The sequence below is a fragment of the Nicotiana attenuata genome, unplaced genomic scaffold (genome assembly GCF_001879085.1).
Source record: "Nicotiana attenuata strain UT unplaced genomic scaffold, NIATTr2, whole genome shotgun sequence".
NCBI lineage: Eukaryota > Viridiplantae > Streptophyta > Magnoliopsida > Solanales > Solanaceae > Nicotiana > Nicotiana attenuata.
In genome coordinates, this window is record NW_017670403.1 from 82,055 (window position 1) to 94,170 (window position 12,116).

Below are 12,116 nucleotides of genomic sequence, written 5' to 3' on the forward strand. Positions count from 1 at the left end.
CGAGTAGAAGGGGGGGGGGGGGGGGGGGGGGGAGGTCTTATTTAGGAAAACGGGGTTCTAGAAAGCAAAACGACCGGTCGGATCGTTACAATTGAGCTAATCACTGCTTTGTAATGAAATTATTTTGCTATCTAAAAGGTTGTTTGCTTGCACGGTTGCATCGATGTCAGCAGCACGAGACAAAAAAGAGATAAACACGAAAAGAAGTCTTCCATACAGAAATTCATCACATGAATCAATATTATCCTCCGCATAATTAACAACAAGAGTAATTAAGCTACCGCCCTGTACATCATATCAACATCGCATGGATTGTGTTAGCTTTTTTATGTTAAAAAGTATTATATTATGGACTTATAATTATTGATAATAAGTTAATAACTATTTTCAACTTATAAATTATTATGCACAATAAAGATATGTGTGTTGATAGACATACTGATACTTCTAAAGAATACGAACACCAAAAAAACTTCTAACCTTTCGTCGCCTATTAACTCTGTAATATAATAATAGCCCAAGATATGAAACTGTTTAAGTAGTAGAAGTGAGTATTGCATATATTATGCATCAAATATAAGGGGGAAAAAAGGATGAATAAACACTTCAAATTTGGAGTAACGCTTCACTATGACACATCACATTTTTGATTCAATAAGGTGTAAATCTTATATAATTTTTGAAAGAATAATTTAATTTACTTCTATAGATATTTATCATTTATTGGAATGTAAATTTACTTTTTGATACAATTTTTATAGGATATGTAGTGTTTATAGGAAGGGTAAATTGGTCTTCTAATTTTTGATGAATATATGATATTGAAAGATTATTAATTAAGGAGTGGGGTGCGGCAGCTCAAAATTTGCCCATGACTTGTTTACGTACGGGTTATAGTCAATTATTTCCCTACTACTAATACCTAGCATAAGAAACCATCTTAGTCAACTATATCCCAATTATTTACACAAATAAGAATTAAAACCATCCACTAACACAACTTTCCATTCTCACAAACAAGTTCACAGATACACACAATTCACATCTTGCTTGGGTCGACACTTTTGCGACTAGTGACAGGAGAATACCTACAATTTCTATAAGAACGTTTGACGTCTAAGGTTATTTTTTGAGGTGAGGGAAACAAGTATAGAGGTCAGATTTTGGATGTTTGGCCTCGGCATGTTCCTTGCACTTCACCTCTGACGTTGTGCACATAAATGCCTGCATACATACCTTGCACTGCCATTAATCATAACAGCATAGACAAGTTAGTCAAGGATCAAAGGAATTATTAAACAAGCAATCAAACCAAATCCAAATACACTAAAGAATTTTTCAGAGGCTGAAAAGAACAACCACATATAGTGAACGAGGTTGAATCACTCTTCAAATTGTATGAATCATTCCAGACACTGATGAGCATAGATTCTGAAGGATTATAGTTGCAACTCAACCGGAAAACTCTACCTAAACTATCTCATGTTGAAGGAATCATAATGGCATTACAACACCAAATCCTCCTAAGAACATTTTCTGGCAAAAATGTAGAAATGTCAATATTATGGAACAAAGCCTTAAAGATGGAAAAAGAAAAGGGAAAGACAAAAGACACCCAAATAAGACATCAAAAGGTGGGAAGCCACTATCACTTCATGAGCAAATAAAATAGAAGCAAATTCTTTAATTGCCTCCTCGAATTTTTAGTATAAGACAGGAGCGTGAACGACGTAGCAAGGATCTATGTAAAAACTGTGGACTAAACAGTACACATGCTCAATGAGCCAAATTTCAACATTTAAAGGAGATTACACAGTTAAACACATTGTTGAGTGTTGTCATTGTCAATAAGGTGTTTATGAAATAAAGATAAGTACTTTTAACACATACAACGGGAATTTAAGTTCAAAACCAAGGCACTACTAACCCAAACAAATAATGAAAGAAACAAAAGAATTATAGGTGGCATCCAAGTGCTGATTTGGTTCTTGCCTTCATCATTCTATCCTTTTAATGGCCTACATGATGGAGATAATTTCAATATCAAAGGATCTGTGCTTTCTATATTTCATCTACTTCTTACCTAGAAAGACAGGGCCTAGTCTGTTGGTCATTAAGTGAAAAGGCATTACCTACCAATGTTATCACCCAATTGAAGGAATAAGCCCATTTGACGTTCAAAGAAGCAGCATAAACCCGCGTTTCAAATTAACCTTTATCATGTCTTGTCAAGAATTGACTATGCGTCAATCCATACCTGTCCTTGGGACAATGTCTAGTCAAAAATCCTACCTGTCCTGCTCTATTAAGGTCTATTCATTGTGGTTAGACTATTATTCCCTGATTTTTATCCTACCATAATCCTCCTTTATTTGAGCTTGAGACCATTTATGCATTCACATAGGTGGAATTTACGAAAATTGTGTAAACTAAAATATCTTACCTGGATATTCATGGCCTGCTTGTTCTTTTCAAGTTGGCTTCCTGCGTAGATCCAACGGTTTAGAGAGTTAATAATAAATGCCAAAGCTTGAAGATTTAACGCAAAATCACAGCTCAGCATACAGAAAAACAATAAGGGCACTCTCAGCCACATTGAATTCCAACAACGGGATGGAATCGGATTAAACCAAGGCTAATATGGGGCTAATTTACCAAAGGATCAGATGATTTAAGAAGAACAGGATGTGTACGAAAGATAAAGCTATGAAATCGGTGACAGCAACAAAGGGATAGAAAAAGAGAATACCTTTTTGGGCTTTCATCTTCTCGAGGTTCCTCTCGCGAGCCATCTTCGCTTTCTGACCATTGCCTCCACCCATGGTTGCTGGGAAACGGACGTGAATTGGACCCCTAACCTAAGGCTCTTATTTTTCAGGCGATAAACAGTGGAGGGGAATAGGCAGCTCCAACCTCTAGCTGATACAAAGGGTCAAAATATAGTATCACGAGTCACGAGGACAGGTTTCGCCTTCTGGAAGGTTCCTCCGGATCTCTTGCAATCCACCAATATTTAATGAACTTTAATTACTTGGTACTACTTCCTCCGTTTTATATTAAATGAGCTAGTTTGACTCGTCACGGAGTTTAAGAAAAAAAAAAGATTTTTGAAATTTATGGTTTTAAAAGCTTAAGGGGTAGAGTTTTGTGGGGCCATGACTTTTTTGTGGTTATAAAAGCTTCTCATTAAGAGTAAAATGAAAAGTTTAAAGTTAAATTATTTCCAAATTTAGAAATGTGTCATTTATTTTGGAACATACTAAAAAGTAAAGTACCTCATTTAATATGAAAGGGAGGGAGTATTATTTTTCAGTTAACTCCAATGAACTTCAATTAAGCTTTTAATAAATAAGCACAAATACAGTACCAGTTACTACTATTATTATTATCGTACTATAGTGTAATTTCTGAATACTTGAAAAATAATTTAATTATCCCTTTCTAAAAACTTATGCTCCCTCTGCTCCAGTTTATGTGAACATATTTCCTTTTAGGTCCATTCGAAAATGAATGACCCCTTTTTAAATTTGGTAACAATTTAGCTTAGACTTACAATTATACCCTTAATGAGAAGCTTTTATAACCACACAAATACTCTGGGCCCCTTTTTGACTTGTTTAGGACCACAAATTCTAAAAACCTTCAGTTTTTCTTAAACTTCGTATCCAATCAAACATGTTCACATAAATTAGAACGAAAAGAATATTAGTTACCAAAATATTTTTTTCTTAGATTTTATTGAACTTCATGTATAAATAAGACAAAATACATCTAACAGCCCCTTGAAATTATTCACATTTATCACTTAAACACTCTATTTTAAGTCCGTTTCGTTTGAACTCTCCAACAACAGCTCAACTGTGCAATTTAAATACAATTTGATTATGTGACATGGTAAGTACTGCCCACCTCTTTAAAGAGCGTGACAAGCATGTATAATGCTATTGTTATGGGTCCCAAAGAACAAGTGCCTTTAGAAAAAAAAAGTATTTTTTTTCTCCCACCTCTCCATTTATGAAGAACACATACAGTTTTTCATTTTTCTTCTTCATGTTTAGAGCTAAACTAGGAGCAAAGCAGGAAAAAAAGAAGCAACAACACCACTAATTCATCTTCTCCAATTATCTTCCACCATGTGACGCTTTACCAAGCGTCACTGTAACACCCAAAACAGCCATGTCCAATAGCTTCTTTAAATCCAAAAACGAGCAACCCCAACACCACCAAATACCTCGCGCACAGAAGCACAAAAACATCATGTAAGCTGCATCCATCGCCACCTTCTTTGCAAAAAAAATAACAAGATCTTGTCGGTTTGTCAAAAGTAACATGAAGAAGAGAGAGAAAACCTTGTTACCTCCATCTTCTCTTGTCAACATTTGGATCTGTCAAAAGTAGCAAAATTAACATTAAGAAGAAGACAAATCTGAACGGCAACATTTGCCGGCGAAACTCTATTTTTTTGGCAAAGTTTTGTTTTTTCTCAATAGTAACAAAATTAACTTTGTGACTTAAATCTGAAGAACAATCAATTTAATCAGATTTACATCTCAAAACATTCCGTTGAAGGTTTATTTTTTCCGACGAAGTTTCGTGAATCACATTAGACTTTCAAACAAATTTCGGCGAAAGCTCCAGCGTGAAGAAAAGGAATAAGAAAAAAGAACAAATTTTCAGAGAAGAAGACAACGTTGGAAAAGAATGGCCTGAAATTAATTCTTCTGGCAAGGAGGGGTCGTTTAGGGAAGATGACGATGGTGGGGTGGGGTTCTCGTTTTTGCTTTTAATTTTTTTTTTTTTTCAATTTTTTAAAACTTTGTTCAAGTTAAATCCAAGTGTCCTTGTCTTATTCGTCAGTCTAGCATGTGAATTGCCTACAAATTTTGTGTCTAAATGACACATTTGAGTTGTGGTTGGAGTACTCAAATGAAACAAACTTAAGATGGAGTGTCAAAGTGAAAAGTGTGAATAACTTTAAGTGGTTGTCGATGTTATTTGCCAATAAATAAGGGCAGATCCTGATAGGGGTGGGCATAATACCGACCGAACCGAACGGCCAAACCGTGAATTTCGGTTTTTCGGTTTCGGTTTAATCGGTTTTTCGGTCGGTGCACGGTTTTAAAATTAATTAATTTTCGATTTTTCGGTGCGGTTTACGATTTTTGTATTTCCGTTTTCGGTTAAACCGAAAAACCGAAATTCAGGGGTATTAGATTATTAGTTCTAAACTTATAAGTTATGGACCTGCCTTTCCCTCAGAACAAGAAGCTGACCGATACCAAAGGACCGATGCAATGACTGTTCGATACCAAAGGACTGTATTACAAACTCTTTTTTCACTCTAGTATCAGCTCCATAATGCTTATTCTTCGTTAAACTGTGAATCTGGTGAATCTCCATATCATTTTAAATCACTTTAATTCTTCCTTTGGACTTCAAGTTCACTCGAATAATATTCCTCTTATTACAGATTGCAATTGACAATCACTGCAAAATCTTAGAAGTAATTGTCCTATAGTTTTTCAAAGATTACTCATTCTTGGATGAGGTCAAGTTCTTCAACAACTAAAATTTTTTATAATTTACTACCAAATATCAGTAACTCTAATATCCAGTTCTTAATAAGCCATTGTCTTCCAATCACTATTATGCTATGAAACCTCATGGAAACCACAAGTGGCTAAACAAAAAATAGAGAAATGCACTGCTTTTTGCCATATGCTACTGACTACACTTCATAGTTCATATAGTTTTGTAATTGTTGTACTTTTTGGTGTAACTTGAATTATTTTTGGATTCCCTACCAATAAATACAAGTCTACTACCGTTTGAAACCGAAAAATACAAACCGGAAATAATCGAACCGAACTTTGAAAAAATCGCACCGAACCGTAAATACTTTGGTTTGATTTGTTTATTAATATTACAAAACCGAAAACCGATAAACCAAACCGTATTTTTATAATAATCGACCGAACCCACCGATGCCCACCCCTAGATCCTGACTAGTGCTCGACCATGAACAATAGCATAAAAAAGGCTGATGAGTTGAAAAATGGAATTAAAGTCATGTGCTTGTGGAACTGGAAGTAGGGGTGATTACGAAAAGTCAAAAATTTAACCAAACCAAAAATCGAATCGAAAAAGATAGATAATTGTTTTGTTTGATTTGATTTGATTTGATTTTGATTTTGATTTTGAAATTTTAAAAATAGACCAAATTTGATTTAATTTTGGTTTTATGAAAACAAAATTGAAAAAATGAACCAAATCAATTATAAAAATACTTATTGAAATTACTGTTATGTATATTTTTATACAAAATATTTTATAATTTTGTGATGCATATTAATCATTTTCACTCATGGTTCTTTATTAGTTCTTTACCTTTATAGTAATCTAGTTCTTTACTTTTACATTCTAGTTTAATTGAGAGTTTTTTTTTTTGCTTAGTATAAAAATTTATATAAATGTTCCAAATAACTTATCTTTAATTGAGTCCTTAAATTATTCATTACTATTTAATTCAATTATCTTTAAGATCTTGGTAAATGCTAGATTCTTCAAAGAGTATTGGTTTTATAGTATTATGTTCAAATATAGTCGCCATAATATGTGCTTGATAGTGTATGATTAATATTTAAGAAAATACTGGCAAAAACCAAAATAATCGAATCGTAAAAAAGTCGCCCCAAATCGAACCAAGAACATGGAGGTATCTAAGTGAAAATAGCATGCGCTGGCCAGTTTTTGGACTGGTAATTGAAAAATAGTTAGCAGTTGCAAAGTCATTAAAAAATAGCCACTATTTTGTTGGAACACGGAAAGTTCTAGCATAATATGCTGGATTATGGAACTCCTGCGTATAAACTTCCAGTATATTATGTTGGAACTCCAGCAAACGAAAAGTTCAAGCATAATATGCGATGGAATTCGTGCGCATAAACTTCCAGCATATTGTATTGGAACTCCAACATATTATGAAGTTTCGACATATTATCCTGAATCTTATATGTAAAAAATTCGAACTTCAACATATTATGATGGAATTTTTTTCGATTTTGAGGGTGTTTTTGTTCAGATTTTATCTTTACATAAAAAAAGTAACAAAAATTCAATTTTGTGACTATTTTTAATTATCAGTTGTAAATATGGCTATTTTTGATTATTTTCTCGGTATCTAAAGATCTTCTTTAAAAGCTCAATTGATTTTCCTTTTTTTTTTTTTTTTGCTGGAATAGTACTAAAGAAAACTAACAAAGTAGAGTAGTGGGAATTGAACGAGCAATTCTAGTTCCAATTTTATCAAAATCTAAGTGCACATAAATAAAGGGTGGGCGTTGTCAAAAACTATAACATCTTGATGATAGGGTTCAGTCCATGATTTGCTAAATTTTGCTAGAGAAGCGCCACACCGTTACTGTAGCGACCTGATCGGTCATTTTGAGTTCTAGCGCGTCGTTTGGTGGTTGAGGCCATGAGTAGCATCACTTCAAGTATTATGACTTGTACGCATGGTTGGAATTGAAATTCGGGAAGTTCGGAGATGATTTGGAAAGAAAATTCTCATTTTGGAGCTTTAAGTTGGAAGAATTGACTAACATTGACTTTTGAGTAAACGACCTCGGATTCAGAATTTGAAGGTTCAAGCAGGTTTGTATGATTATTTCGGAGTTGGGAGTTGGTTCGGATCGAGTTTTAGATGACTCGGGAGCGTTTCGGTGCCTATTTTGGAAGTTAGCATTTTGGAAGAGTTTCATGAATTTGGGGTGGAGGTGTATTTTATGTTAGATGTCCGTTTGGGATTCCGAGTCTGGGAATAGATCCGTATGGTGATTCTGGAATTCGGAGTGCATCCGGAAGTGGATTCGGAGGTCCGCAGGTCATTTGGCTAAAGTTAGAAATTGGAAGGTTTTTGAGAAGTTTGACCGGGAGTGCACATTTTGATATCGGGGTAGGATTCCACTTGCGGAAGTTGGAGTAGGTCCGTAATGTCGAATGTGACTTGTGTTCAAAATTTGTGGTTAATCGGACGTGATTCGATAGGTTTCGGCATCGAATGTTGAAGTTTGAAGTTCTAAAGTTCACTAAGCTTGAATTGAGGTGCGATTCATGATTTCAATGTTGTTTGATGTGATTTGAGGCCTCGAGCAGGTTCGTATTGTGTTATGGGACTGGTTTGTGTGATTGGATGGTGTCCTGGGGACCTTGGGTGTGTCTCGGGGTGGTTTCGGACAAAATTGAAGCTGTTTTGCACTGCTATTGCTGATGTCTGGTGTCCTTCTTCGCGAACGCGAAGGAGGTCCCGCGTTCGCGAAGAGCAAATTTTGGGGCTGTTGAGATTGGCCTTCGCGATCGCGATGGGTGAGATGTGAATACGGTGAAGAACTTGAGGAACCTACGCGAACGCGAGTGGGCAGTCGCAAACGCGTAGAAGGAAGTGAGGACTGGGCTTGAGGTCATTTGGCCAACGCGAACACGAGGCTGGGTATGCGAACGCGAAGCAGTGAAGGCAGAAGGCTTCGCGAACGCAAAGAAGGTTTTCTAGGCCTGGGCTGGCTGAGCTTCGCGAACGCGAAGGGATTGCCGCGTTCGCGAAGTAGGGCAGTGTCATTTTAAAGACGGGATTTGGCCATTTTCCTCCATTTTTCATTTGGTTGGGCGAGTTTTGGAGCTCTTAGAAGGGAGATTTTCGTCGGGCAAGTGGGCCCAAGGGTGATTTTTACCGACTTTTTGAGTGGAGTTGGAAATTTGTTTAAATTGAATTATTGTGAGTATTAGAGTATATTTTTATGGGTTTGCACATTTATTGACTAGTTTTGGAGCGTTGGGCATCGATTTGAGCTGTTTGAATGGCTTTGGAGCCGGCTATGGAACTTTGGAGCGAGGTAAGTCTCCTTTCTAACCTTGTAAGAGGGAATTAACACCATAGGTGAACTAAATTAATACATGCTTCTATTTGTGGGGGCTACGTACGCACGAGGTGACGAGAGTCCGTACGTAGCTACTAATTATGTCTATGTCCGGGTAGTTCTAGGTTTACACCATGATTTGCTGATTTTGTTATTTGATCTTGTTATTTACTTTCCTTGAAAGGAATTTAGATCAAATATGCGTATTAAAAGCCTTGAGAAGAGTTGAAATTGAGGATTTCGGGACTTGAAGGTTTTCATTTGGATTTCATATGTTGAAAGGAATTAAAGAATATTATAATAATAATAATAATAACTATTTGTGGAGTTCTACGTGTAATCGCGTCGCAAGTATATTCTGCGAGCGGGGCGAGTTTCCACTACTCTTATTGGATCGGGCCTTTCGCCTCGGCAGGATTATGTATTTCACTCTTATGGGATCAGGCCGTTCACCTCGGCAGTATCTATGTACCACACTCTCATGGGAGCGTATTGTTCGCCTCGGCAGGTTAATAGATGCATCTATGGTTCGTGCCATTCGACCCTCGACATTACATAGTTTAATTATTACGTTTGATCAGGCCGTGCACCTCGACATTTCCTATATCATATCCTCAAGGAATAGTGCGTAATATTCGGCAAGTAGCCAGTGTATCCGTGAGTTTTCCGGATTGGAATTTATGATATCTACTTAATGAGGTCCACTACTGCGATGACCCAAAAGGTCATCTTCTGTTTTAGAACTCGATTCTGTGCTCCGAGGCATTAAAAACCTCATTTTATCTCTCCTCGATTTGCGTGCGCAGTCCAGACGTATATCCATAAAGCTTCTACGTGAAAAATTGAGGAAATAATAATTTTTCGCCTAAAAAGTTTATTTTTGTTTACTTCGGTCAACGTTTTGGGTAAATGGATCCGGACCCGTATTTTGACGGTCCCGGTGGGTCCGTAGTAAAATATGCGACCTGGGCACATGCCCGGAATCGAATTCAGAGGTCCCTAGCCCGAGAAATGAATTTTTGATGAAAATTGTTAAACTGGAATTATAAAGGTTTTAAGAATTTGGTTAATAATTCATCTTGTTGATACCGGGTCTGTATTATAGTTTCGGAGCCCGGTACAAGTCCGTTATGATATTTATACCTTATCTGTGAAATTTGGTGAGAAACGGGACTGATTTGACGTGATTCGGACCTTTGGTTGAGAAAATAGAAGTTTTGAATTTTTTTTGAAAATTTCATGCAATTTAGTGCTAAATTCGTAGTTCTAGGTGTTAATTTGGTGATTTGATCGCGCAACCAAGTTTGTATGATGTTTTAAAACTTGTGTGAAAGTTTGGTTTGGAGCCTCGAGGGCTCGGGTGAGTTTCGGAAAGGCTATGGGAAGTTTTAGACATAGAAAATCTGGTATTTTGGCTTCAACTGTCATCTGGTGTCTTCTTCTTCGCGTTCGCGAAGGGACTCTCACGAAACCGAAGTACTGGTCGCGAACGCAGAGCGTTGGGGGAATTACTCTTCGCGAACGCGAAGCATAGGACCTGGGGGAGGGGAAAGTTGCTCATCGCGAACACGATACTATGCTGGCGAACGCGGAGGCTGGGGGGAGTATGCCTTCGTGAACGTGATGGGTATCTCGCGAACGCGAAGGCCATTCTAGCCGCAGTGCATCGCGATCGCGACAGGTCTCTCGCGAACGCGATGAAGACCTGTCCAGTGTTTTAAAACAGACTTCAAAAACTGGACTTCTTCCCAAATTTCATAATTCATCTCTATAACTCGACCTAGGGTGATTCTTGAAGAGGGATTTCAACACCAAATTATAGGTTTGTGTTCTTTAACTCATTTCCTTCAATTTCCATCAACACCCATTACATTTCTAGCCCTAAATCTTGTTCTTTCATGGTAGAATTAGGGATTTTTGGAAGAATTGGAGATTTTGCAAATATGGGAATTTAGACCTCGATTTGGGTCGGATTCCGAAACTAATTACATATTTGGGCTCTGGGGTGAATGGGGTTTGGTCTGAAACTCGAGTTTTGACCAAGTGGGCCCGGGGTCGGTTTTTGACTTTTTAGGAAAATTGTTGGAAAACTTATAATTATGCATTGGAATTGATTTATTTAGCGATAATTAATGTTATTAAGTTAATAATGACTAGATATGAGTGGATTGGAGGTGGAATCTAGAGGAAAAGCGGTGATTGAGCTTTGAGTTTGGCCGCGGTAGCGAGGTAAGTGTTGTGGCTAACCTTAGCTTGAGAGATTAGGTATTGTTGTCTATTTGCTATGTGTTTGGTTGTTGAGTACAACGTATATGTGAGGTGACGAGTACCTATACGTTGTTGTTGGGTCATAGCATGCAAGTGAGTCTTATTCTTGTGATTGTTGTATTCTTTATTCGTATTTGTTTATGCTTAAACTGGTTATTCTTCACGTTGAGCAACTCTTATCATGTTTTATTGGAATTTGATATTGGTTGAGTATTGACTTAAAGTTGAGGTTGACGTTGTGAACTAAATATTGAAATGGGGCTTATTATTAATAATTCTATTGCCCGGTTGTTATTGTTTTGTTGTTTGGGTGAGGAAGAGTGTAAAGCACGAAGGGTGATGCCGTGCCATTGCATATTCGTTATCATGTGAGGAAGAGTGTAAAGCACGAAGGGTGATGCCGTGCCATTGCATATTTATTATCATGTGAGGAAGAGTGTAAAGCACGAAGGGTGATGCCGTGCCATTGCATATTCATTATAATGTGAGGAAGAGCGTAAATCAAGAAGGGTGATGCCATGCCATTTTTTATTCATTATCATTGTTCCTTTCAATTGTTATGGTGAGGACGAGAGTAAAAGCAGGAAGGGTGATTCCGTGCACTTGTTTTGGTGTGTTTCTTTACTGTTCTATTCTCATGATCTCGTCCTCCCCTCAGCATGTTTTCTCCCCTCCCGTTATTATGTGTTCAATTTCTATTATCTGTTATTATGCCCGTATATTGCTTAACTGCACAGGTTTATATATGTGTCTTGTCCTAGCCTCGTCACTACTTCGCCGAGGTTAGGCTCGGCACTTACCAGTACATGGGGTCGGTTGTACTGATACTGCACTTTGTACTTTTGTCACAATCTAAACCGATGGGCCGCGACGATAACCCGATGCCATACTCGGCCCGAGCGTACCACTCTGTAACTGTTAACTTTGGAGGGGTAA

The 12,116-nt window shown here is 37.2% G+C and overlaps 1 protein-coding gene across 1 annotated transcript; it reads right to left on the minus strand.

The window, feature by feature from the left end:
- Positions 1 to 972: 972 nt before the first annotated feature.
- On the minus strand, positions 973 to 2,985 carry LOC109238921 (uncharacterized protein At2g23090-like). Its single transcript, XM_019405417.1, has 3 exons — positions 2,750 to 2,985; positions 2,444 to 2,484; positions 973 to 1,242 (listed from the first exon to the last, which is right to left on the minus strand). The coding sequence occupies exons 1-3, from the start codon at positions 2,820 to 2,822 to the stop codon at positions 1,123 to 1,125; spliced, it is 234 nt and encodes a 77-aa protein (XP_019260962.1). The 5' UTR covers positions 2,823 to 2,985; the 3' UTR covers positions 973 to 1,122.
- Between the last annotated feature and the right edge of the window lie 9,131 nt (positions 2,986 to 12,116).

What these genes read in the sequence shown, in the direction of transcription:
- LOC109238921 (XM_019405417.1), bottom strand. Translation starts at nt 2,822, where the DNA reads ATGGGTGGAGGCAATGGTCAGAAAGCGAAGATGGCTCGCGAGAGGAAC. An exon ending in GAAGATGAAAGCCCAAAAAG is followed by an intron (nt 2,485 to 2,749) that starts GTATTCTCTTTT and finishes GGATCTACGCAG; the next exon opens with GAAGCCAACTTGAAAAGAAC. An exon ending in AGCAGGCCATGAATATCCAG is followed by an intron (nt 1,243 to 2,443) that starts GTAAGATATTTT and finishes GATTAATGGCAG; the next exon opens with TGCAAGGTATGTATGCAGGC.